Here is a 27699-nt window from a genome sequence, read left to right as displayed (position 1 = left end):
TGTGGTCTTAAAGGGACCAAGGTTGGAAACTCCTGTTTTAGAACACTTCCTGTAAAACAGGTTATGCAACGATGGCTACTTTACGACCTGTGGACTTCCAACTCCCAGAATTCCTGAGCCAGCATGGCTGATTCAGGAATTCTGGGACTTGGATGCCCACAGGTCAGGAATTCTGGGAATTGATGTTCACAGGTCATAAAATGGCCATGGTTGCCCATTCCTGCTTTAAAGCTTGTATAAAAGAACCAGGAAGAAGAAAAAATGCCCAATGTGGCATCTGGAAGAGAGGAGTGTTAAAAGTTTGCAAAAACGGCAGACACCATACCTTGCAGGTTTTCATACACATACACACACACACACACACACACACATACACACACACACACACACACACACACACTCCTGTAGGCACCTTTATCCAATGCTTCCTGGAGCCAGGCACCGTTCAGAAGCTACCATCGCCTTCTGCAAAAGCCTGCGGCCAAAGGAGAAACTGCAATTCCTCATGTTAAAAATAAACTCGGGGTAAGCTTGGCACACCGAAGAAAAACTTGGTGAAGGAACTTTGTGATATCCAGGAGCATTTGGCGGATCAGAAAAGGACATGTGGAATAGTCGAATTACCTTCGACTCCCTTGTAACCCGGTTTAAAGAGACTGCACACGCAGAGGCCACTCCTGGGTGACAAATCGCCATAAATCGCGGCGCCTTCGGAAGCCCCCGGGGGGCGACCCATCATCACCTCTTCGTTTTCCCTTGAGAAACGGCCTCCGTCAAAGGCAAGTGGATGAACTCGTAGAGCTGCTTGGCATTGGCCGTGTTGCCCAGAAGTTCGGCCAACTTCTCCTGAGAAAAAGTGATCAGTTCCGCGATGCTCTCGACGCAATTCATTACGGCTTGGCAGTTTTTGGAATTGATCCCAGGCATTTTTAGCAAGAAGTCTTGAGGTCCTGGGTTGTATTTGTCCCGTTCGGGGAGTGTTTCAGAATCCGCCGTGATGGCCAAAGCCGCCGTTGCGTCAGGCTGAGGCCGGTTCTGTTTCAGTTCTTCGAACACTTCGGCCGTGGCGTGCGGAGACGGGCACCACAGGAGCCGGAGGCGCGGGAAGTGAAGAGTCAGGAGGGCAAGTTTGGAGATGACGTCGTTGCTGGAGATCTCTTGGTACAGAGAAGCCCGGGGAGTGAGAGAAAAGGGTTTGTTGGCATCAAACTCTATGAGCAGGACAGGCCGTTGATAGTAGCGAGACATGGCGACGCACTGAGTGTACAACCTGCCGTTATTGAGGGAGCCGATGAGGTCGCTGGTGCTCTTGCGCTCCACGCAGATGTCCGGGGTGAGAATGTAATCCCCGACTTCTAACGTCACGGGCTCAATGTCGATGCCCCGCCGATGAATCAAGGAGGGAAGCTCGCTGCGAAATTCACGCATGTCCACCACGATGCTGTGCTGCACAACCTTCTGGTGTTGGCCACCTAAGGAAAGCGGTGAGAGACGGAGGTCATTTCACATTGATTAACAACATTCTCAGTTGCGATGGATGGCTGTGAAAGTTGGACCATAAGGGAGGCTGAGCGTCAAAGAATTGAGGGCCTTTGAACTCTGTTGCTAGAGAGACTCCTGCGAGTCCCTTGGACTGCAAGGCGAACAAACCGGGCAGTCCTAGAGGAGATCAACCCTGACTGTTCTTTAGGAGGCCAGATCCTGAAGAGGAAACTGGTTCTCTGAACTGCTCAAAATTTCCGCTACCGGTTCTCCAGAACTGTCCGAACCTGCTAGATTTCACCCCTGAAAGGGACTCATACTTATTCTCTGGTTGTGTTGCCTTTGTGCCATGCCCTGAGTCATCACACAACCATTTCATGAATCAATGTGAACCCAGCCCCCCCAAAAGGGACATAGACTGAGACACGGTCTTAAAAAGAATTGCAGAGAGTCCCAGACAGACCTGCTTTGCGAGTGTCAATCGAAACGGTGGCTGCCGTGGAATCTCTTGCTAAATCCAAGTTGGTTTCATCCCGCCCTTCTCTTTCTTCCGGAATTACCATGCTGGCCTTCTCTCTGAAAGGAAGGAGAGAAAAAGGATATATCAGTATTAATTACCGTATTTTTCAGACTATAAGACACACCGGAGTATAAGATGAACCAAGATTTCGAAGAGAGAGAAAAAAAGAAGAAAAAAAAGATTTTGCCCTCCCAGGGCCCCAGGAGCACTCCTGCAGACCTCCCAAACCCTCTGAGCATCCTGTTTTTGGGGGGCCTGCAGAAGGTTTGGGAGGCCTGCAGAGTGCCCCGGGGGGCTGGGGAAGGCAAAAACACCCCCGTTTTTGCAAAAAAATGGGCCCATTTTTGGCCTCCCAAACCCCCACATGTCACATTTTTGCCCTCCCCAGCCCCCAGGAGTACTCTGCAGGCCTCCCAAACCCACTGTAGGCCCTGTTTTTGTCAAAAATAGGTCGCACAGGGCGGGGTTTCGGGAAGCCAAAAGTGGCTGCATTCGGTGTATAAGGCACACTAATATTTCCACCCTCTTTTGGGGTGGGGGTGGGGGGGAAGGTATGTCTTATACTCCAAAAAGTAAGGTCACTTTTAAGCACTAAACTGTCCAGCTCGAATGTAGGGGGAGAAAAAAAATCCATTCCAGAGCCATCAACATGTTTTAATTCTTGAGTTGGTGATACGATAGGCAGCTACAAAAATGTTTAATGCATAAATAAATGAAATTCCTCCTATGGCCACAAGGCTTGGCCACTGAGTGCTCTGCCTGGAGATGATCGACGGAGGAAAGGTCCAGCTTGTAACTCACCCATTAGCTGGGAAATACACGAGAACGAATGGAAATAGTTTTAATTTACTAACTTCTGTTCTGCAGGGCAGAAACTGGAGCAATTATATATGGGTAGTCCTTGACTTTCAACCATTCGTTTAGGGACTGTTCAAAGCACAGCTCTGAAAAAAGTGACATATGCCTTTCCCCCCCATGCTTACAACATCCCCATGATCACGTGATCAAAATTCAGATGCTTGGCAACTGGCTTGTATTTATGACTGTTCCAATGTCCCCGAGTCACATGATCTCATTTTGCATACTTCTGACAATGAAAGTCAATGTGGAAGCCCTCTCTCTCTCTCACTCTTCCCATTCCTCCTTCTCTCTCTCTCCCTCCTCTCTCTCTCCCTTTCTCTTTCTCTCTAAGCCATCCATTCATTTATCCATCCATCCATCTGCTATCCATCCATATCTATCTACCTATCTATTCATCCCTCTATACATCCATCCTTCCATCCATCCCTCTATCTATCCATCCCTCTATCTGCCGTCTGTCCATCCATCCGTCCATCCATCCGTCCATCTCTCCATCCATCCCTCTATCTCTCCATCTCTCCAACCCTCTATCTATCCATCATCCAGCCCTCTATCTATCCAGCCCTCTATCTGCCGTCTGTCCATCCATCCGTCCATCCATCCGTCCATCTCTCCATCCATCCCTCTATCTCTCCATCTCTCCAACCCTCTATCTATCCATCATCCAGCCCTCTATCTATCCAGCCCTCTATCTGCTGTCCATCCGTCTATCCATCCATATCTATCTACCTACCTATCAAATTTATTTGCCACCCATCTCTTATCCAATGACTCCTTCACTTTTTCCATTACAGAGTGCTGGACTAAAACTGGAAAGGCTCAAACCCCTTTGGTTGCCTTTCAATCGTTTACCATTCTCCCCACCCAAGAAATGCACACAGAGAGAGAAACCACACACCACTTCATCACCAAGGAGAAAATACTAACGCCTGCCTGCCTCCTCCCACGGCTGCCGCAGATAAAAGAGATGGGAGAGAATTCACCAAGACTCCCCCTGCCTGCTTCCTCTCACTTGTTATATAATTCATTGCCCATCCTCTCCATCATTTTACATAAGTTTGCTACCTTGGAAACATGGAAAGGGAAGAGGACGACAAGGGCTGCATAGCAACAGAAAGCTCTAACAGTCTTCCAAAGGGGTAGAAATCTTTTTTGGGAAGTTCTCGCAGAGAGCTGCATTTATAGAAATTGGGATTATAACCTGGCCAATTTGAGGAGGAGGAGGAGGAGGAGGTGGAAAAATGACTCAGCATCTGTCAGCCCTTTGAGGTAGACCAGTTTAGGGAACTATTGTTGTGTCTCGTCCAATCTCACCTCAGCCGGGGTCTTCTTATCTGCTTCCGAACACGGAGGAATGTTCTAGTATGCCTCCCGGCCCCAGCCCTGGCTCCATGCCCAGACAGGCTGAAGAGGAAGAAATACCTCCAGCCCCCAGCTCTGGCTCCATGCCCAGGCAAACGGAGCAACTAGACCCCTCCCCCTCCTCCACAGCATGTGAGCCTGAGGGAGGTCAATTGCCAACAGCTGCAGACTGGAGTGACCCTCGTGTCAGAAGACTTGATAGGCGGAGACAACAGAAGGAAGGGAGGGGCAGGCCTGGATAAGTGCTGAGTCATGGAGCCACACCCCATGGCCTATATAAAGGACCTGCTTTCTGGCAGTCTCTGAGTCAGGCAAAGTCTAAACATATCTTGCTGAAGTCACTTTCTGGTCTCCTGCCTGCCCTGAGGACTTTGCTAGGACTTTGGCAGAGCTGCAGAGGCACGCCTGATTCGGATTTCCCTGACCTGGCTGTCAGCGGAGGAGTGGGACACGACAACTATACCAATTGTGTTGACCTACAGACTTGGCTCTGAGAATTGGCCTGGGGACCCCAATGGGGGAGTTTGACCCCTGAGGTGGCTGCTAGATTGACAGCAGTCTCCATGTCCCATCCTGCGCACTGTTCCCAACTCGCCCTTCTTGCTGTTTTACTAATCATACTGCTGTACTTTCTTTTGCTTTTTCATTTTACTTTCATGTTCTTTAAACTTTGGGATTAGAATTCAGAATTAAGAATAGACCAGAGCTGGAAGGGACCTTGGAGGTCTTCTAGTCCAGCCCTCTGCTCAAGCAAGTGAACCTATAATTTCCTTTTTATTTTCTTCATCGTTTTTAAGGTTCTGAGCTGCCTAAAGTTTTGCCCCATTTGACGGCCTTTCTTGCCACCGTCGTTAAGCGAAGCTCTGCCGTCGTTAAGTGAGCCATGCAGTCATCAAGTGGATCTGGCCTGCCTCCATTGACTTTGCTTGTCAGAAGGTCACACAAAGGGATCACGTGACCCGGGGGGGACGGACGGACACTGCAACCGTCATAAATAGGAGTCAGTTGCCAAGCATCTGAATTTTGGGGTGGGAATGCCGCAATGGTCATAAGTGTGAAAAATAAGTCATGTCACTTTTTTCAGTGTCACTGTAACTTCGAAACGGTCGCTAATCGAACTGCTGTAAGGCGAGGACTACCTGAAGTGCTCCACAGCTGATTGTTGCTGACACAATATAACGTATTAATGTTTTCTATTAGTGACTAGGGGAGACATGATAGCAGTCTTCCAACATCTCAGGGGTTGCCCCAAAGAAGAGGGAGTCAAGCTATTCTCCAAAGCACCTGAGGGCAGAATAAGAAGCAATGGGGGGAAACTAATCAAGGAGAGAAGCAACTGAGAACTAAGGAGAAATTTCCTGACAGTTACAACAATTAACCAGTGGCACAAGTTGCCTCCAGAAGTTGTGAATGCTCCAACACTGGAAATTTTTAAGAAGAGGTTGGACAACCATTTGTCTGAAGTGATGTAGGGTTTCCTGCCTAAGCAGGGGGTTGGACTAGAAGACCTCCAAGGTCCCTTCCAACTCTGCTATTCTATAACTGTCTGGTTCGGTTCTGCAACCCAACAAGAAAAACACAGACTTCAGAGGATAATTAGAACTGCAGAAAAAATAATTGCTACCAACCTGCCTTCCATTGAGGACCTGTATACTGCACGAATCAAGAAGAGGGCCGTGAAAATATTTACAGACCCCTCGCATCCTGGACATAAACTGTTTCAACTCCTACCCTCAAAACGACGCTATAGAGCACTGCACACCAGAACAACTAGACACAAGAACAGTTTTTCCCCGAAGGCCATCACTCTGCTAAACAAATAATTCCCTCAACACTGTCAGACTATTTACTGAATCTGCACTACTATTAATCGTTTCATAGTTCCCATCACCAATCTCTTTCCACTTATGACTGTATGACTATAACTTGTTGCTGGCAATCCTTATGATTTATATTGATATATTGACCATCAATTGTGTTGTAAATGTTGTACCTTGATGAACGTATCTTTTCTTTTATGTACACTGAGAGCATATGCACCAAGACAAATTCCTTGTGTGTCCAATCACACTTGGCCAATAAAATTCTATTCTATTCTATTCTATTCTATTCTATTCTATTCTATTCTATTCTATTCTATTCTAAAGGCAAAACCCAGGAGGCCTTTTACCGAATGAGTTTCTCAAAAGCTTCCTTCTCTTTCCTCAGGGTGGTAAGGTAGCGCTGTTCTTCCGTCGACCCTCCGTAGATCAGGAAATAAACCCTGCAAGGCAAGACAGGAAACTTTTTCAAATCCAAAAGGCGCCGGCTGGATGGCTAAACGCACTCCATCCTGGCTTGCAAAATAACCCAGGATGGCCGGGCCAAATCCATAACGCTAAACCATTCATCGCGTCTTATGTATCACAACGCCAAAGCCTAATAAAGGAACATCAGCTTAATGCGAATCCAGATCATTGGTTTCCTAGAGGTTTCCTGAAGATTTAAGTAAGTAAGTAAGTAAGTAAGTAAATAAATAAATAAATAAATAAGGCCTCAGTAGCACCTTCCCAATTTTCCACAGGTGTGTCATCATCTCCTTGCCTTGGGCCAGCCCGCCCTGGGTTCTCCAAGCCTCTGAGCAACAAGCAAGTTTTCCGCTTTCATAAGAATTATGATTAAGAATCTCCTAATTACTAAGAATGAAATACCTGTCATTCATTCTGTAGGCAGGAGAGGCTCTGATCAGATTTCACAACCTACACGTCCTTCCTCGTTCGAAGACCCTGAGTAAATGCTGCAAAATGACTGCAGGCACGTACCCATTCAATAACAATATAAGGGTCTCTGTGGCTCAGACTGGTAAGACAGTCTGTTATTAACACAGCTGCCTGCAATTACTGCAGGTTCTAGTCCCACCAGGCCCAAGGTTGACTCAGTCTTCCATCCTTTATAAGGTAGGTAAAATGAGGACCCAGATTGTTGGGGGCAGTAAAAGTTGACTTTGTATATAATATACAAATGGATGAAGACTATTGCTTAACACAGTGTAAGCCGCCCTGAGTCTTCGGAGAAGGGCGGGATATAAATGCAAATAAAAAATAAAATAAAATAGTAGTAACGGAGTTGGAAGGGACCTTGGAGGTCATGTAGTCCAACCCTCTGCTCACGCAGGAGACCTGTACTAGGGATTCGAACCGTCAAACTGCCGACCTTTCTGATCGACAAGCTCAGCATCTTAGCCACTGAGCCACCTTTCTCCAGGCCAAATCCAGATGGGTCTATTTTTTTTTTTAAAAAAAGAAAGAAATGGCATTATTTTTATAAACAGAAGACAATATTTGTAGCTCAGGGTTGAACAGTGGCGTCCTTGGCAGTCTCTAAGCTTGGTTATTTTCTTGCAGGTGTTTCATGACTTGACTAGGTAACATCATCAGAACTACAGGGAATGGAGTTTGCTCTCTGTTTACACAGTGGTTTGCCCTGTTAAATGTTGGTGGGAATGTTAACGGTGGCTTTTTGATTAACCCAGGGGTGTCCAAACTTGGCAACTTTAAGACTTGTGGATTTCAACTCTCAGAATTCCTCAGCAACTTTAAGACTTGTGGACTTCAACACCCAGAATTCCTCAGCCAGCAGAGCTGGCTGAAAAATTCTGGGAATTGAAGTCCACAAGTCTTAAAGTTGCCAGGTTTGGACACTGCTGGATTAAGCTGTTCTTTACAGCATTGTTAGTACTCTTAGTCCCACCAATTGGGTAATGAAATGTCTCAAGGAAACAAGCAAGCTCAGAATCTGTAGAGATTCTCCGTCATCCAGGTCATGCAGCAAAACTGTGACCTGGATGACATGAGAATCTCTACAGACTTTTAGCTATACAATTCGGGATGAACGCCCTTGGAATGGTGTGGGAGTAGGAATGGATTTCCAGAGGGGGAAAAAAATGGCAGACTGCAGGAACCAGGAGCACCAACTCAGGTGACCCTGAGGACACAGGTAAACCTCCAAGTGCTTCAATGACCCTCTCAAAGGAGGCAAATGACCAGCTGCCTGCAAGGAGTATAAATCCTTCCATTCCCCACCATCCAGTCAGAGCTGAAGAAGCTTCTTGGATGAGAAGTGAAATGACTTCAAAGGAAAAAAAAAACCAAGAAAGTCCAGTTGCCTCCTGAAAAAGCACCTTTGGGACAACCATGACCTGGACGGCTGAGAATCTCTACAGACTTTTATCTATACAATTTGGGATGGACACCCTTTGAATGGTGTGGGAGTAGGAATGGATTTCCAGAGGAAAAATTGCAGACTACAGGAAGCAGGAGCACTATCTCAGGTGACTCTGAGGACACAGATAAACCTCCAGGTGGCCTCAACGTCCCTCTCGAAGGATGCAAATGACCAGCTGTCTGCAAGGAATATAAATCCTTCCACCCTTCACCATCCAGTCAGAGCTGAAGAAGCTTCTTGGATGAGAAGCGAAATGTCTTCCAAAGAAAAAAACCCCCCAGAAAGTCCAGCTGTCTCCTGAAAAAAAACACCTTTGGGACAAGCAAGGTCGGAGAACACCAAAGACCTCTCACATTTTTATTTCTATTTTGGTCCTAATTAGCCTGGAGCAGGGGTCTCCAACCCTGGCAATTTTAAGTCTGGAAGACTTCAACTCCCAGAATACCCCAGCCAGCTTTGCTGGGGAGTTGAACAGATTCTGTTCAAGAATAGAATAGGAATAGGAATATAGAACAGATATAGAACAGATTCTGGGAGTTGAAGTCCTCCAGGCTTAAAGTTGCCAAGGTTGGAGACCCCTGGCCTGGAGCATAAACATAACCAGAACAATCTCTTTCAGCCATTGCTCCCTTTTCAAGCCAAAATTACCTCAGCGGCTTTCCTGGCCTGCTGGCCTTGTAAACTTCCAGCTGGCGAACAAAAGTCAGCTCTGCATCGTACAAGACGACGTATCTGGGTTCCACCTCGTGCAAGACGGACGTGAGGGCATACGGATCCCCACAGCCGTTTAAAGGATGGATGACGGTCAGCGGTTCCTTTAGGATACCGTAATAGGCGTCGGAGGAGGACAGTTTTAACTGGGGACCCTCCGATTTTTCCCCGTTGCTCTCCTGGCTACTGTTGAGGGCCTCAGAATCTTCTTCTTCTACCTTGACGTTTTCCTGCTCTCCCGTGCTCAACATTTGCGTCAAGGTTAACTCTACCTTTTTCTTTCTCCTTTTCGGCTTAGAGGATTCCGTTTTGGCTTTTTTGGCGGACGGTTCTCGGCTGTTCTTGTCACGGCCCTTGGCCTCTCTCCGGTTCTTCGGGCCGGTCGTGCTCGCTTCCTTGTCTGACCCGAAGGTTTTGTTGTAGAGTCTGGTTAAATAGGCTTCGGTTCCGATGGTGATATATTCCTTGAGCTGAGCACAGGTACGGTCATCGCTGGCACAAACCAGCACTCGGCCTGCAGCCAAAGAACAGGACAGGACAGGACAGGACAGGACAGGACAGGATAGGATAGAACAAAATGAAATTAGGAAAGAATAGGATAGGATAGGATAGGATAGGATAGGATAGGATAGGATAGGATAGGATAGGATAGGATAGGATAGGATAGAATGAAATTAGGAAAGAATAGAATAGAATAGAATGGAATAAAATAGAATAGAATAGAATTAGGAAAATAGAATAGAATAGAATAGAATAGAATAGAATAGAATAGAATAGAATAGAATAGAATAGAATAGAATAGAATGAAATTAGGAAAGAATAGAACAGAACAGAACAGAACAGAATAGAATAGGAATACGAATAGGAATATAGAAGAGATTGAAATTAGGAAAGAGCGGAGCGGAGCAGAGCGGAGCAGAATATAGCACAGAATGAAATTAGGAAGGAATGGAATGGAATAGAATAGAATTTTACTGGCCAAGTGTGATTGGACACACAAGGAATTTGTCAGTGCATAAGCTCTCAGTGTACATAAAAGAAAAGATAAGAGAGTTTCCACACGTACGCCTTGAAATCAACTCACCTCCTACAGGGGGTCCTCGACTTACAACCTGAGCTTCCGTTGCTATGCCAACCAAAGAGGGTGGGTGCCTGACCTTATGACGATTATGTGAAACACTGCGGTTGATAAGTGAATCCCGCAGTCAAGTTAAGCGAGTCCCGGCTTCCCCTTCCTTGATTTTGCCAGTTGGAAGATGGCTGAGGAGGTCATGGGACTGAGAGGATGCTGCAACAGTCGTTAAGTGCAAGGACCAGTCGTAAGTCACCTTTTTTTCCCCCAGTACCACTGGAATGGTCACTAAAGGAATGGTTGTAAGTCGAGGACCATCTGTATTTTTAACAGAGAAAATAAGTATGGAAAATGGGGCATCAGTCATCATCCTTCTAACAGAAGTGCTATTGTTGGGGGACTCAGACAGCCTGGGACAAACGTTTTATATCTGAAGTTCACCTGAAGAGGTTTCAGGGTGGAATGAACAGGTAGCCTTCCTTCTTCCTCCCTCCCTCCCTGAAAAATCTCTCCCTTTACACAGCTCCAAAATTATATATATATAATATAATATATATGTAGGTCTTTGGTTGTTCGGGTTTTCTCCCGCGTAAAATTGGAAGTGTCTTGGCGACGTTTCGACGAAGTCTCATTCGTCATCTTCAGGCTAGGTGTTTACAGCTTCGTGCTTCTGAGAGCTCCACCTAGCCTGAAGATGACGAATGAGACTTCACAAAACGCCGCCAAGACACTTCCAATTTTACGCGGGAGAAAACCCGAATAACCAAAGACCTATATATATATATATATATATATATATATATATATATATATATATATATATATATATATATATATATATATAAATACATATATACACACAATTTCAACACATTTATGATTTTGACCATGCTAATGGTCCAGGCTGCCTCAGGAGATGGTGTCCTTCTTTAACTTGAGGCTGGACCTTAGGAACGGAAGCAGGGATGGGCTGCTGAGGGTTCGGGAGAACCTCTAGCTAAGATTCTGTGCAGTTTGGAGAACCCTTAAATCCCACTCCTGGCTGGCCCCGCCCACCCCACCCCTCCCCTCCCAGGAGTCCCCACGCGGCCCATTTTGGATGCAAATAAGTGCAGGGCGCGTGTGGAGGTTCAGGGAGGGCGAAAAATAGGCCTACTGGAAGTTCAGGAAGTTCCAGCCTCCAGAGGGCCTCCAGAGCCTGGGGAGGCCATTTTCACCCTCCTGGAGGCTTGAGAAAAGCCTCCAGAGCCCGGGGAGGGCAAAAGAACACACACACATGGCCGTGGTGCAGGAGGCCGACTAGGCCACTCCCACTGGCCACGTCCACCCAGCAACCAGACAGAGAACCCCTTGCTAACATTTTTGAATGGAAGCCTCGACCGGATGACTTTAGAGCTGTTTTCATACGACTCCCAGATTGTTTTACCATATCACACTTTTCTCCTCAGGCCATGTAACGTCTTTACATCGAGCCTCTATTTGTTGGAGGCAACCGAATTCTTTCGGAGTCGGTGTGGAGTCTGCTTCAAATTTCAAAAGAGGCCTCTCCCCTTGAAGTGCGCATAAAGGGGGCGGAGGCTCCAGTGGGGTCTCTGGCTGTCTCACCCTGTCCATCCTTGTCTGGAGGTAGGCCCTCACCTGGCCCGCCCAGGGCTTCGCTGTCGGCGTTCTCCTTTTCAATCTCCTTCAGCACTTCTCCCAGAGCTTCCCACTTCGGACTGCTTTCCAGGACCAATTCCCGCTTCTGTTCTGAAAGGGGACACAAATGATGAGGTGTTTTCCACCCCCCCAATTTTCAGCATCAGCTCAACATCAAAGGTGGTTGTTGTTTTTTTAGAAAAACATTGGGGATGGTAAGCTTGTACAGGAGCACCAGAACCATATTGGAATTACTGTATTTTTCGGAGTATAAGATGCACCAAGATTTTGAAGAGGTAAACAAGAAAAAAAAAAAGTTTTTGCCCTCCCCAGCCCCCAGGAGCACTCTGCAGGCTTCCCAAATCCTCTGCGCACCCTGTTTTTCGCAAAAACTAGGCCTGAAGAGTGTTTGCGAGGCCTGCCCTGGGGGCTGGGGAGGGCTAAACCGCCTCTGTTTTTGGCCTCCCAAACCTCCCACATGTCGCGTTTTTGCCCTCCCCAGCTCCCTGGAGCACTCTGCAGGCCTCCCAAACCCTCTGCAGGCCCCGTTTTTGTGAAAAACGGGCTTGTTTTTGGCAAAAACGGACATGCAGGGCGGAGTTTCAGAAGGCCAAAAATGGCTGCATTTGGCATACAAGACGCACCAACATTTCCACCCTCTTTTAGGGGGGGGAACAAATGCGTCTTATACTCCAAAAGTACGGTATATTAAAAATTCTTTGAGAGCAGTGTGCCCTATCTACTCAGATGCCCTCCCCCCCAAAAAAACCCTATACAGGTAGTCTTTGACTTACAACCACAATTGAGCCCAACATTTACGTTGCTAAGTGAGGAAGTTGTTAAATGAGTTTTGCCCCATTTCACGATCTTTCTGGCCACGTTTGTTAAGTGAATCACTGCCACTGTTAAGCTAGTCAAACTGTTGTTAAGCGAATCACTGCCCTCGTTAAACTAGTAACCCGGTTGTTGAGTGAATCTGGTTTCCCATTGACTTTTCTTGTCAGAAAGTCGCAAAAAGGGGATCACATGACCCCGGAACACTGTAAGCATCATTTCATAGTTATAGTAGCTACATGTTGTGGCCCGCCAGCAGCCAGCAGAGCTGGTGGCAGACTCAGACAATGAGGAGTTTGGGGAGGAACATGGGCCAGTCCTGGAGTCTGGGGAAGGCTCTGATGAGGGCTCTGCGTCGGAGGCAGAGAGGGGGCCAGGGCCGTCTGACCGTTGTCAGCTGCCTTCGGAGTCGGACATCAGTGGGGCAGAAGAACAGCTGGAGCCTGTTCCCAGTGTGCACATGTGCAGAGCTGCCAGAAGAAGGGAACAGCTAAGGAACAAGGGTCGACTCAGGAGTAAAGACACAGGTGGATGGTGGATGGCCCCTCCCATAGGGAATAAAAGAGGAACGCAAGGGGAGTGGAGTTTGCAGGAGACAATTAGTTCGCCTAATTGGTTTGTGACTCTCCGAGACTCCTTGCCAAGTTTTGAAGATATCGGCCCGGCAGCTCTCCAAGTCAGATAAGGTCTGTGACTGTAAATTCTCCCTTGAAAGACTTTGCTGGAGGTGAATGAGAAGAATTCACAGTAACTTAATAAAAAAGGGATTTTTGTCGGGACAAAGAGTCTGCTTTATGCTCCTGGGGAAGCCTAGGTCAGAACGCTACAGTTGTCAAGCATCCAGATGTAAATCATGTGACCACGGGGAGGGCTTGCAACGATCGCGAGTGGGAAAAATAGTCATGAGATCATTTTGTCCAGTCTGTTGTTCTAACTTTGAACGGTCACTAAAACGGACTGTTTTAAGCCGTTGTACATCTTAGGCTACATCGGTGAAGAAGGGTTTTGCTATACCTTTCGCTTCTTTGACATCTGTTTTCTCCGAGCCTTTTTTTTTCTTACTCGCGTGATCTTCTGGCAGGCGATAAACTCTGCTCCGAGCATTCAGAAACATCGACGTACTGGAATCCAGAAAAAGCCAGTCTAGGAGATGAATACGAAGTAAGCTAAGATGATGAGAGAGATAAATATTAAAGATGAACTTGACCAGTGATGTTCGAAGGAAGAAAACTTTTTTGCAATGCAGGTCTTTGGAGCCATTACGGATCATCCTCATCTTACGACCGCAATGGAGCCTATCCGTTACGATCGTTAAGAAATAACTTAAGAAGTTGTTTCTTCTCACGGCGTCTGACACAACTGTGGCTGAGCGAGCCGAGAGACGGTTGTTAAATGGAGGTCTTCATAGGACCGATCCGATTTTACAACCTTTTTTGGGGGGCAGTCGTGAAGCAAATCACCATGGCCATTAAGTGAATCCGCAGTCATTTTTAGGTAAGGTAAAGGTTCCCCTCGCACATATGTGCTTGTCGTTCCCGACTCTAGGGGGCGGTGCTCACCTCAGTTTCAAAGCCGAAGAGCCAGCGCTGTCCGAAGAAGTCTCCATGGTCATGTGGCTGGCATCACTAAATGCTAAAGGCGCACAGAACGCTGTTCCCTTCCCACCAAAGGTGGTCCCTATTTTTTCTACTTGCATTTTTTACGTGCTTTCGAACTGCTAGGTTGGCAGAAGCTGGGACAAGTAACGGGAGCTCACCCCGTTACGCGGCACTAGGGATTCGAACCGCTGAACTGCCGACCTTTCGATTGACAAGCTCAGCGTCCTAGCCACTGAGCCACCGCATCCCATAGATTGTTTGCTATGGGGCGTTTTTTGTCGAAAATCAGTCGCGAACGCCAGTTTTCAGCAAAAACATCGCAAATTGTGGTCATGTGATCTTAGAACGCTGCAAACAGGGTTGCCAAAAGGATGAATGGGATCTAATCCTGTCCATATTGACCTTTCAAGTTTTGCATTGGAATGAAGATTTTATGAAGCCAACAAATTAGCATAAAAAGTATGTAGAATAATAGAATAACAGAGTTGGAAGGGACCTTGGAGGTCTTCTAGTCTGACCCCCTGCTCAGGCAGGAAGCCCTATAACTGTGATGGCGAATTTATGGCACGTGTGCCAGAGGCGGCACGCAGAGCCCTCTCTGTGGGCACACGCCCCGTCACCAGCTGCTCTTCCAGGTTCCGGCACACGCCGAAGTGCCGAAACTGGACCGCACGTGCCAGAACCCAAAAGAGATCAGCTGGCTGGTGCGCATGCACACCCAACCAGCTGTCCAGTTTGCATGCGCCCCGGACCCTGAAAGAGCAGCTGGTTGCCGTGTGCATGTTCACCGGACAGCTGCTCTCTTCCAGGTTCCGGCCTCTCGCGCATGCACTCCAGTTTCGGCACTCGGTGCCAAAAAGTTTAGCCATCCCTGCCCTATACCCATTTCAGACAAATGTTTGCCCAATCTCTTCTTAAAAACTTCCAGGGTTGGAGCATTCGCAACTTCTGGAGGCAAGTCGTTCCACTGATTAACTGCTCTAACAAGTCAGGAAATTTCTCCTTAGTTCTAGCTTGCTTCTCTTTAGGACATTAACAAAGTGTGCCTATTAGTACATTAATAAATTAGAATTTTTCCCTTCAGTTCTACATTAAGTGTAGCTTCACACTACATCCAAACCAACGAATGAGAAACAAGTCGTTTCAGTGAATTTAATTTTGCTTAGGTCTACTCAACATAAACTTCGAGAAAGCAACGAGAGGGAGACATTATATTCTTTTTTGTAACATTAAACTATGATGGTCATACCTTACAACTATGATTTAGCACCAAACTATGGGTTGTAACACTTTCTTATAATGCTTAACAGTGGGTTACACACAAATTAGGCCACTGAGGTGAGAATATATGATTGCCAGCATTTTTATGGAGATATTTTGGTTTTTTTGGTTTTTTAATACTGTGCCATTTGAATATAAAATATTTTAAATATGCATTTTAATATTAAAAAGTTGAATGGGGGGAAAAATGTGCCTATCACAGGCAGGTAATAAACTAGGAAATTCACCCGGAGTTCTATCACTTGCAGGACTATCACAAAATTGATATGTCAACAAAATGAGGGATTTAAAAAAAAAAAATAGCTGGAAGGATAAGCCAACTTTTTTTTTTTACCACAATGTTCTTGTTTTGACGCAGACATACATGCCATGCTCCTCTCCCTACAATCCCAGAAAAAAAGATTTAGCGCTTAATTTTGCTTTTGGCTTGAACCTGTCCCAACAGATGGCATCAGAAACGCTAATAATTTCCACGTGTGAGAAATGTCTCAAAATAGCCCAGCTTCCAGATCCTTACAGTTTCCCTTCTTCCCTTCCCAACGGCCAAGACCTCCTTATATAATGACTAAGGCATCTGATTGCGAACGGTACACGTTTTTCAAGCAACAGCCGTTAAGTGGGAGGCTGAATATATTTCATGTCCTCCAGCCTTCTGGAGGGATGGGAACATTCGGGAACATTGGTACGCCTGTGTGTGTTTGTTGTTTTGCTTCTAATTAAAACTTTCGCTTTTTATCACGGAGTGAACCGAACTGTGCCTACCTGAATTCTGACCGAAAGCTTTTTCCGACACTCTGAGGGACTCTAAAAGATGAAGGAAAGTGACGCAGTCGTACTGAGTCAAGTACTGTAGCAACGTACGGAGGATCTTCAAATCTTGAACCAGGGATTTGGTCTTGGATCCAAGCTGGTGCCAAAGAGGATCTAAATAATGACGGATTGTCTGGAAATACAGCGTTGGGAATCATGGTTAGCGCGTGATGCAGTCATCGATGCTGGATCCAAACCAGCTGAACCCTTCACAGATTTAGCCAAAGGACTTAAGACTTATGTACCGCCTCACCGTGCTTTTACAGCTCTCTCTAAGCAGTTTACAGAGTCAGCCTCTGGCCCCCAACAATCTGGGTCCTCATTTTACCGATCTCAGAAGGATGGAAGGCTGAGTCAACTTTGAGCTGGTCAGGATCGAACTCCTGGCAGTTAGCAGAATTAGCCTGCAATACTGCATTCTAACCACTGCACCATGGAAGGAAGGAAGGAAGGGGCAATAGCAATAGCACTTAGACTTATATACCACTTCACAGTGCTTTACAGCCCTCTCTAAGTGGTTTACAGAGTCAGCCTCTTGCCCCCAACCATCTCGGTCCTCATTTTACTGACCTCGGAAGGACGGAAGGCTGAGTCAACCTTGAGCGAGTCAGGATCAAACTACTGGTAGTCGGCAGACTTAGCCTGCAATACTGCATTCTAATGCAGTATTTAGTATTTGGAGGCTGCAAACCTTGAAAAGGAACCAAGTCATAGATTTCTTTCCATTCTTCAATGTTGCCCACTCACAGCCGTACCTGATTCCATCGAAATTTTTTGTTCGACTTTTAGGGATCTTAGATCAGGGGTCTCCAACGTTGGCAACTTTAAGACTTGTGGACTTCAACTCCCAGAATACCTCAGCCAGCTCTCTGGGAATTGAAGTCCCCAAGTCTTAAAGTTGTCAAGGTTGGAGACCCCTGCCTTAGATTAAAGCTGTTTAGCCCAAGATTTAAAAAAAAAAAAGAAAAGAATTCTGATTCCAATAATGTTATGATCCTGGCACACAACCGCCCAATAAAAGAACATTTATTTCATTGTTAACGAGCTTACGATAAGCAAGCCAGAGACTTGGAGACCTCATAAAACATTCTTTTATGTAAAAACACAGTTCAAGTATTAACAGATGTCAGCTCCTCCATTTAAAAAAAAAAGAAAGAAAAAAGACTCTGCTCCCCTAAACTAAACACAGCTGGAAAGAAAGAAGAAAAGTTCAACTGGGAAGAGTTTTGACTAGGTGCTGCCGAAGCTCATGACATTTCACAAAACATAAAATTAAAAAAAACAAAACCACCGCGGAATTCCTTCCCAAAGAAACAGATGAGCAATCTGTGGAGGCTTTTGCTAACTTAAGGAAAGGGAAACTGCCGTTTATGAACGTTAAGATGCCTCGCTTCTACGGGTGGCCAACGATCAACAGAAACGTCACAACTTTTCCCTCCGTATAACTTAGCCAATCATTTCCTCCTCTGAGCTGGGAATTCTTCCCCGGAATATCCTTCAAATATGGCTGTAAACCGCCCTGAGTCCTTCGGGAGAAGGGCGGTATAGAAATATAAACAAATAAATAAATGCTAGAGCTAAATGTTAGCCTTGGTGTGCCTGGCGGCCTGGGGCTGCCATTCCGGCAGGAGGAGAGCCGCCAAACACCATACCGCTTCACAGGACCAACGGACTCACGCCAGAACGCCGGCTGGATGGGCGAGGACAGGCCAGACCCGATTGCTGCTGCTGAATCCACAGCCGAACAGCTGTGAAGCGGCCACGCAGCTGAGAAGCGGGGCGTGCGTCTGCACGCTGGGTGCACCTAGCCGTTTGGAGCTTGATGGTTTATGCGCGATGGGTGAAGTGCGCGCGTGAGAGGTTGGGCGGAGGGGGTGGGGAGAGGCTTAAATGGCGAAGGCCGGCACTGGGCGGTTAGCCCTGACTTGGTTTTCACACGGTGACCGTCGGTTCGTGCCGGAGTTATTCGTGACGAAGATAAAACAATTGCAAACCAGGACTGTGTCCTATGCTTTCTTTTTGTGAATTACCAGAACCTGATAAACCCGCCTCCAGAGGTGGACAGCAGAGAAGCAGAGGAACAGGAGGAGCCTGTTCCTAGTGCACGCATGAGAAGAGCTGCCAGAAGGCAAGAGCAGCTGAAGCAAAAAGGACGACTCAGGAGTAAGGCCAGAAGATGACTGGCCACTCCCATAAGGCTTAAAAAAGCAGCAACGAGCCATTGGGTTCTTTGTAGAACAGCAACGTTGATTCCATTGCTTCTTGTTAGCATCTCTTGAACTTTGTGGGGTTTTTGCCAAGAATAGCCTTTGGCAGGTTGCCAAAGACAAGAAAGGTCGGTGATAAGGCCGAAGGACTGTTTATGAAGAACTTGTTTTGGATTAAGCTAAGAATGAATGAATTCTCAGCTGTTCTAATAAAATAACTTTGTTCAGGACTGAATTGTGTTTGGCGATCACTACTTGGGCCTCGGTCACAACAGTAATCAGCCCAGAAATATCACCGAACGAGTGGGAACCTGAGTCCAACTTTAGCACGCCCATGTTGGGAAGTAGTACATTTTGCTTCGGAAAAAAGAAACATTACTACTCTCAAGACTTATAGGAATCAATGCAAGCTGATGAGAAGGGCGCACCTGACGTCGCCAAAGGAGAGGTACCTTTTCGAAGGCCGTGCCAATGGCGTTTTCCAAGGACAGGTCCTCCACTTCCAGAACAGGGTTGCACTGCTTCAGTTCCTTCAGGCAGGCGTTCAGGATGTCCAGGATGGAACTCTGGATGGCACGCATGGCTGGCGTCATAGTGATGTGGATTTCCACCACTTCGGGTTTGTGTCGCTCTAGGAAAGAGTGCACCACCGCATGAAACCTGGGGAAGAGAAAGAGAGGAAGATCTCAGCAAGGAACTGCACAAATTAACACCCCACCACCACCACCACCCGTCCTGGTTCCTAGCTGGTTCCCAGGCGGTTCATCTAAGTCCTCAGATTAGAAGGATCTTTTCAATCCAAAGGAGGCTCTTCCAAAAGGCAACTGGGTTTTTTTTCCCTTTGAAAACATTCTGCTCCTCATCCAAGAGGCTTTGTTGTGGCCTGTCGGCCGCCGGCTCCTCCAACAGCCAGAACAGAGGAGGAGGCATGGGAGTCAGGGCCAGCATCAAGGCAACCTGAGAGCTCCGAGGGGGGAATGGAGTGGCAGAGAGAGAAAGAGAGAGAGAGGCAGAGCCTGGGCCATCCATCAGCCCTCAGATGGAAAGTCAACAGCCCCCAAGTCTGGAGGTGGCTGATGAGGAAGAGGAGGAACAGATGGGTCCAGTGCCTGACGCGTGGATGTGCAGAAGGCAGAGGAGAGGAGAGCAGTGGAAATCTATGGGCCGGTCCTTAGGACAGAAGAGCCAACGCTGGTAGCGAAGCCCCACCTTAGCTCTAGGGATAAAAGGCAGGGAGCGGAGATGAATAGATGTGGCAGACAACTATTCATCTCCCAGCTGGGCGGATTTGTTAGCCTGCGGTGAGAGAGAAACTTTTTGCCGGGGCTGCTGGCGCTCCTAATAAAGGAATCATTGCTTCAACTGCAGAGAGTTTGTTGCGTTTGGATCACAACAGGCTGGATCACAACAGGCTTCTTCAGTTCTGGATGAGAAACAAAATAATGTTTTCAGAGGGGGGGAAAAAAAAACAACCCAAGGAATTCTAGTTGCCTTTTAGAAAAGCACCTTTGGGACAACCATGGTCTGGATCAGGAGTCTCCAACCTTGGCTACTTTAAGACTTGTGGACTTCAACTCCCAAAATCCCTCAGCCGGCAAAGCTGGCTGAGGAATTCTGGGAGTTGAAGTCCACAAGTCTTAAAGTCCACAAGTCTTAAAGTCTTAAAGTTGCCAAGGTTGGAGACCACTGAGAACCTCCATCAATCCTTCCCATCCTTGAGCTGCCTTACCTCGGCCAGAGATACAACTTCCTCACAAAGAGGTTTCTCATGACCCTTTCCACTTGACAAAAGCCGGTGTTAAAAGCCAGGGCGTTATCGGTGAAGGCTTTGACGAAACCTTGCTTGTTCTTCTGGCGATAAAGCCGCAGGATGAAAGCTTCTTGGCAAGACTCGATGATTCTGTGGGCTTTGTACACCAGAATTCCTGGAGTGAATAACAAGAATAAATTGAAAGCAGCAGGAGTGGGGGTGGTGAGGAGTGGAGGACAAAACACACGAAGTGGACGTGAAGTTTTTCAAGGCAGGTCAAGAATTTGAAAGGTTTCGCCAATGAAAGAAGCATGAGACATTTTAACTACCCTCTGGCACCTTCTCCGGAGAGACAAAAGACTGGATGCTTTTAATGTCTTCTTCAGGACAAGAATGTCCTGATTTGAAATCGGCTCAAGGAATTCAAACAAGAACCGGAAGTACTCCCTGACCTTAGAAGAATTGTCCAAATGAAATACCAAACCTTGACAGGATGCATCGACTCAAAAATACGACCCACAGAATACAGCAGGATTCACTCTCGGATAAAAGCTCACCGGATTAAGGAGCAACCACTATGATCAACTGGAAACTCCAGGAAACCACAAGCCTCACGTAAAAGTAATGGTTGGTGGGGCCGTTTTCTTTTCAGAATGCACCTTTAAACAATTGGGTATCCCCCTCAATAAAGGGGCCGGGATAGCTCAGGCAATAGAGAAGCCTGTTATTAAAAACACAGAGCCTGCAATTACTGCAGGTTCGAGCCCGGCCCAAGGTTGACTCAGCCTTCCACCCTTTATAAGGTAGGTAAAATGAGGACCCAGATTGTTGGGGGGGCAATAAGTTGACTTTGTAAAAAAAAAAATATACAAATAGAATGAGACTATTGCCTTATACATTGTAAGCCGCCCTGAGTCTTCGGAGAAGGGCGGGGTATAAATGTAAACAAAAAAAAAAAAAAGACAGATCTAAAATCAAGGGATCATAAGAGATTTCCAGGACTGAACTGTTCTGACCTAGGCTTCCTTAGAAAGTAAACAGCACAAACTTAGTCCCGGCAAACCTCTTTAATTCAAACAGCTGGGAATTATTGTCATTCCCAGTCTGAAAGGCTTCTCAAACAGTCTATCAGGGAGGGTTTACAAACACCCACCTTATCTCCCTTAGAATGCTGTCAGAGAGCTAATTGTCACATGCAGGGCAAGGCCAAACGTAGCACAGAGTCAAACAGGGCTTTTCCAGAACTTTTACCGACCAAGATGAATTAATTGCTTCCTGCAAAAGCTCACATCTCGTTTGCTCCTTTTTTATGTCTTATGGAAGGGGCCAATTATTTCCACGCCTTACTCCCAAGTCGACCCTGTTTCCTTAATTGTTCCTGTCTTTTGGCAGTCTGCGCATGCACACACTGGGAACAGGCTCCCGCTGTTCTTCTGCCTCGCTGATGTCAGACTCCGGAAGCAGCAAAGAACTACCAGATGGCCCCGGCCCCCTCTCTGCCTCTGACTCAGAGCCCTCATCCGAGCCTTCCCCAGACTCCAGGTCTGGCCCATGTTCCTCCCCAACCTCCTCACTGTCCGACTCTGTTACCAGCTCTGCTGGCCACTGGCGGACAACAACATGAACACAGCCACTTTGTCCTAACGTTACAGATCAGCACAGACTCTGTTACTATTCTGTGACATTTTTACTCCAACCTTTCCCCCTAAACTGGTCAGTCGCCTTATGTCCTGTTCCCCATCTCCAGTTTTAGCTGTTGGCTTTATAGTAGTCTTTCCCAACCTTGGTTACTTGAAGATAGGTGGACTTCAACTCCCAGAGTTCCCAAGCCAACATGGTAAACGTTAAGACATGCTGGCTGGAAAATTCTGGGAGTTGCAATCCACACTTCTTCAAGTTGCAGAGGTTGGGAAACCCTGGCTTAAGAGAGACAGAAAGGGACTAGTTCAAGATTATCCTGCAAACCTCATGACCTAATTCCAATAATATCTCTAACTAAGCCACACAGGTTTTTCAGGCAGAAAAGAATGTCCCGAGCATGTCTCCATGACTAATCTGTAACTTACAAACTGCATTTTTAATAGAGCTTCCCTCATACTGACCTCTAGAGGGAATGAGTCTATAAAACATTATTTAAACATCAAATAAGAAGATTATTTGCCATTCGCCTATACATGAACCGGGAAAAACAATAGGCCTACATTTTTTCAGTCTAGACTCAAAACTATGCATGGCATGTTAAGAGGCGGGAATGACACCCAGTTTTAAACTTCTTACCAGTGATAAGATCTGCAGGAATCCTGTCGGTCAGGAAATCCACCACCAGAATTCGGCTAGTGGCAAAAATAACTCCTCCCTGGGTGTAAACCTCATAGCGGCTGTTGCTGGCAATTTCATTTGTAACTCGCCGAGGAAGATAAGCAACGTTATCGGTCTTTAACTGGTCAATAAAATATTCCTGACAAAGGGAAGAATGATTCAGAGTTAAAGAGGAAGATAAGCAATTAGTTCACTGTCTTTCACTGGTCACTAAAATAGACCCCGATAAAGGAAAAAATGTTTCAGAGAAAGCCAGGCAGAAAAAAAAGATTTGTATTCCTTAGGCTAATTCCTTATTAGAGCAATTATTTTAAAATTGCTTTTTTTTTATTTCTGCAAATCTTAGGCTCCCCAAATTCACTATCAACTATTAAGCATAAATGGGGGATTTTGGCTACATCAGAATTGGTTTTCAGCAAACGAGTTTCCTAGAAAAGGCCAGTAACATATAGCATTTTATGTCTCCTGTCAACTAATGATATTCATATGCCTGCCGATAGTAGAAATCCTATCCATATTGCTCAGGAAAAACACCTCTGTTTGATTCAATGGGCTCCATTACTTGGCATATATTTTATAGCATTGCAACCTAAGGACGCCGTAAAGAAACAATTCAAATTTATAACATGATCTATGAATGCCTGCTTAGAAGTAAAGTGCACCTTTTCAATGGGATTTCTTTTCTTATATGTTCCTAGAACTATGTCCAGCTATAAATGGGTGAGTGGGTGGGTGGGTGGGTGGGTGGATGGATAGATGGATAAATAGATGATAGAGATGATAGATAGATGATAGAGATGATAGATTGATGATAGATAGAGATGATAGATTAGATAGTGATGATAGATGATAGCAATGATAGACTGATAGATTGATGATAGATGATAGGACTTAGGCAACCGCCGGACCTTCGGACTTTCCGCCGAGAGCTGAAGACCTATTTGTTTGTTCGCGCAGGACTGGCATAGGATTTTAATTAGTTTTAATATTTTAACATTTTAAAATTTGGGGTTTTATTCTAAATGTTTTAATTCGGCCATTTGTATAATAAGTTTTTTAAATTATGGTTTTATGTGTATACTGTTGTTGTTTCTTATCATGACTGTAAACTGCCCTGAGTCCTTCGGGAGAAGGGCGGTATAAAAATTTAATAAATAAATAAATAAATAAATAAAATAGAGATGATAGATTGATAGATTATTTATTTATTTATTTTGTCACAACAATATATATATAAGTATCATACAGAAAAGATTATATAGTGTATAAACATATATATGAGTAAATAATAGGAGGAATAAGCATATATATATATATATATATATATATATATATATATATATATATATATATATATATATATATATATATATATATATAGTTCGGGTTTTCTCCGCGTAAAATTGGAAGTGTCTTGGCGGCGTTTGACGAAGTCTCATTCGTCATCTTCAGGCTTCAACCCGTGCTTCTGGGAGCAAAAGAAGCACGAAGCTGAAGCCTGAAGATGACGAATGAGACTTCGTCGAAACGTCGCCAAGACACTTCCAATTTTACGCGGGAGAAAACCCGAATAACCAAAGACCTACATACAAACACCCGCGAAAACCTCAGAAAACAAATATATATATATATATAGAAGAAAAAGGGGTGAGGTCAATATTAGAAAGTTTTTGGGATTATGGGAAGAGACCACAGAGTCAGGTAAATTGTTCCAAGCACTGATTCTGTTACAGAAGTCGTATTTTCTGCAATCTAGATTAAAACTGTTGACATGAAGTTTAAATCTATTGGTTGCTCTTGTATTATTGCAATTAAAGCTGAAGTAGTCTTTAACAGGAAGGACATTACAATAGATGATTCTATGAGTTAAACTTAGGTCTTGTCGAAGGCGACGGAGTTCCAAGTTTTCTAAACCTAGGATTTCAAGTCTGGTGGGATAAGGTATTTTGTTGTTTTCAGAGGAATGAAGAACTCTTCTTGCAAAATATTTCTGGACAGTTCAATTGTATTGAATGTATGTATCATCTATCTATGAGATGATAGATATGATAGATTGATTGATTGATAGATGATAATAGATAGATAGATAGATAGATAGATAGATAGATAGATAGATAGATAGATAGATAGATAGATAATGTTCCTCAATTTCTGGATAGTCTCTCAGCCCAACTCACGTCATAAGATTGTTGTGGGGAAATAGGAGCATTAGATATGTTCACTGCCTTGAGTTATTTATAAATAATAATAAAAACAGGATGTAAATAAATAAATCTCTGGGGGGGGGGTTCTGGTAGAACACCCTCATACAAATGATGTTGTGAGGCTTGAGTGTCAAAGAACATGAGAATTTGGGTGGAGTGTTTTACACCACATTTGAGAAAAGTACTTCACAAACTGGACCTTTATCCAGAAAAGGTCTATATTAGTGTTTTTGAAACTCTGTGACTTTGAGCCAATCACCAGGAGACTGTGAGTTCTAGCCCCGCCTTAGAAATGAAAACCAATTTGGTGATTTATTTATTTTTTATTGAAAAAGTTTTAAAAAACAAAAACATTTTAATATTTTAACATTTTAAAATTTGGGGTTTTATTCTAAATGTTTTAATTCGGCCATTTGTATAATAAGTTTTTTAAATTATGGTTTTATGTGTATACTGTTGTTGTTTCTTATCATGACTGTAAACTGCCCTGAGTCCTTCGGGAGAAGGGCGGTATAAAAATTTAATAAATAAATAAATAAATAAAATAAATAGAGATGATAGATTGATAGATTATTTATTTATTTATTTTGTCACAACAATATATATATAAGTATCATACAGAAAAGATTATATAGTGTATAAACATATATATGAGTAAATAATAGGAGGAATAAGCATATATATATATATATATATATATATATATATATATATATATATATATATATATATATATATATATGAGTCTTTAGTTGTTCGGGTTTTCTCCGCGTAAAATTGGAAGTGTCTTGGCGGCGTTTCGGAAGTCTCATTCGTCATCTTCAGGCTTCAGCCTGCTTCTGGGAGCAAAAGAAGCACGGCTGAAGCCTGAAGATGACGAATGAGACTTCACAAACTGGACCTTTATCCAGAAAAGGTCTATATTAGTGTTTTGAAACTCTGTGACTTTGAGCCAATCACCAGGAGACTGTGAGTTCTAGTCCAGCCTTAGTCATGAAAACCAATTTGGTGATTTATTTATTTTGTCACAACAATATATATATATATATATATAGAAGAAAAAGGGGTGAGGTCAATATTAGAAAGTTTTTGGGATTATGGGAAGAGACCACAGAGTCAGGTAAATTGTTCCAAGCACTGATTCTGTTACAGAAGTCGTATTTTCTGCAATCTAGATTAAAACTGTTGACATGAAGTTTAAATCTATTGGTTGCTCTTGTATTATTGCAATTAAAGCTGAAGTAGTCTTTAACAGGAAGGACATTACAATAGATGATTCTATGAGTTAAACTTAGGTCTTGTCGAAGGCGACGGAGTTCCAAGTTTTCTAAGCCTAGGATTTCAAGTCTGGTGGGATAAGGTATTTTGTTGTTTTCAGAGGAATGAAGAACTCTTCTTGCAAAATATTTCTGGACACGTTCAATTGTATTGAATGTATGTATCATCTATCTATGAGATAGATGATAGAGAGAGATGATAGATTGATAGATAGATAGATAGATAGATAGATAGATAGATAGATAGATAGATAATGTTCGTCAATTTCTGGATAGTCTCTCAGCCCAACTCATGTCATAAGATTGTTGTGGGGAAATAGGAGCATTAGATATGTTCACTGCCTTGAGTTATTTATAAATAATAATAATAACAGGATGTAAATAAATAAATCTCTGGGGGGGGGGTTTCTGGTAGAACACCCTCATACAAATGATGTTGCGAGGCTTGAGTGTCAAAAAACATGAGAATTTGGGTGGAGTGTTTTACACCACATTTGAGAAAAGTACTTCACAAACTGGACCTTTATCCAGAAAAGGTCTGTACTAATGTTTTTGAAACTCTGTGACTTTGAGCCAATCACCAGGAGACTGTGAGTTCTAGCCCCGCCTTAGAAATGAAAATCAATAGGGTGACTTTGAGCCAATCACCATTACATAAAATAACTTTCTAATTATTCAAAGGCAATCTAATATTTCTTAATCTGATATTCAATTGGGTGATTTTGAGCCAATCACCAGGAGACGGTGAATTTTAACCCCGCCTTAGGAATGAAAGCCAATTGGGTGACTTTGAGCCAATCACTAGGAGACGGTGAGTTCTAGTCCAGCCTTAGTCATGAAAACCAATTGGGTGATTTTAAGCCAATCACCAGGAGACGGTGAGTTCTAGCCCCGCCTTAGTCATGAAAGCCAATTGGGTGACTTTGGGCCAGTTCCTCCCCCTCTCCGCCCAGCCTACCTCACAGGGTTGTTGTGGTGTGGAAAATAAAGCCTGGATATTCTGATTGGAGTTGCCCCAAAACCCAGGGGCCAGTCTTGGCCTTCTCACCCAAACAGGGCTAACACTGAACAGAAGCCCCCTAAAGGCTTCTACAGGGCCAGGCCGCGTCCTATGGATGAGGGAGGGGGGGGCCTACCTACCTCCTCCGCAGGGCTGGTGTTCAGCACCAGAACCAGCCGGGTGGGCTCGCAGTAGAGGCGAAGGAAGCGGAGGAGCAGGCGGTCGACGCCCAGCCCGCGGGCGCAGATGACCAGCCCGTCCTGGTGGAAAAGATCCAGGAAGATCTGCGTTTCGTGCTCCAGAGGCGGCCCGGCCGCCATGGCTACCGGCTGTCATCGGCAGCCTCTCTGCGCATGCGCCGGTAGTACCACGGAGTCGGCAAGATAGAGCGACACGCGGAGGCTTCCTGTGGCGCTCCTTTCAAGTCGGAAGTTCCTCTATCTATGCGGGGCGGGGGAGAAAGAGAGAGAGAGAGAGAGAACAAGGAGCCTGTTAAAGGAATCAAGCCTTGGAGCGGCTCTCGTCGATCAGAGATACAGACAGCGCTGCTGCCATCTAGCGGTCGGCAGG

General features: G+C 45.0%; 1 protein-coding gene across 3 annotated transcripts; it reads right to left on the bottom strand.

Moving 5' to 3' along the window:
• Positions 1 to 343: 343 nt before the first annotated feature.
• ERCC4 (ERCC excision repair 4, endonuclease catalytic subunit) lies at positions 344 to 27485 on the bottom strand. 3 transcript variants are annotated; one of them, XM_058157507.1, is made up of 11 exons: positions 27270 to 27485; positions 22607 to 22787; positions 20309 to 20504; positions 19032 to 19239; positions 16325 to 16505; positions 13698 to 13826; positions 11817 to 11960; positions 9077 to 9653; positions 6396 to 6488; positions 1946 to 2058; positions 344 to 1472 (listed from the first exon to the last, which is right to left on the bottom strand). In XM_058157507.1, the coding sequence occupies exons 1-11, from the start codon at positions 27447 to 27449 to the stop codon at positions 739 to 741; spliced, it is 2736 nt and encodes a 911-aa protein (XP_058013490.1). In that variant the 5' UTR covers positions 27450 to 27485; the 3' UTR covers positions 344 to 738. The 3 variants fall into 3 exon arrangements, with proteins under 3 accessions (XP_058013490.1, XP_058013491.1, XP_058013492.1); XM_058157508.1 differs by having other exon boundaries at positions 11850 to 11960; XM_058157509.1 differs by lacking the exon at positions 6396 to 6488.
• Positions 27486 to 27699: the final 214 nt, after the last annotated feature.

Source organism: Ahaetulla prasina, chromosome 14 (genome assembly GCF_028640845.1).
Source record: "Ahaetulla prasina isolate Xishuangbanna chromosome 14, ASM2864084v1, whole genome shotgun sequence".
Lineage (NCBI taxonomy): Eukaryota > Metazoa > Chordata > Lepidosauria > Squamata > Colubridae > Ahaetulla > Ahaetulla prasina.
The sequence above is the reverse complement of the archived record's forward strand: the minus strand, read 5'-3'. Positions and strand labels throughout refer to the sequence as shown.

Bases quoted from the DNA above. Each gene is read 5' to 3' on its own strand.
- ERCC4 (XM_058157507.1), bottom strand. From the start codon at position 27,449: ATGGCGGCCGGGCCGCCTCTGGAGCACGAAACGCAGATCTTCCTGGAT. The intron at 22,788-27,269 runs GTAGGTAGGCCC...TCCCTTTGTCAG, and splicing joins ACACCAGCCCTGCGGAGGAG to GAATATTTTATTGACCAGTT. The intron at 20,505-22,606 runs GTAAGAAGTTTA...TATTCACTCCAG, and splicing joins TCCTGCAGATCTTATCACTG to GAATTCTGGTGTACAAAGCC.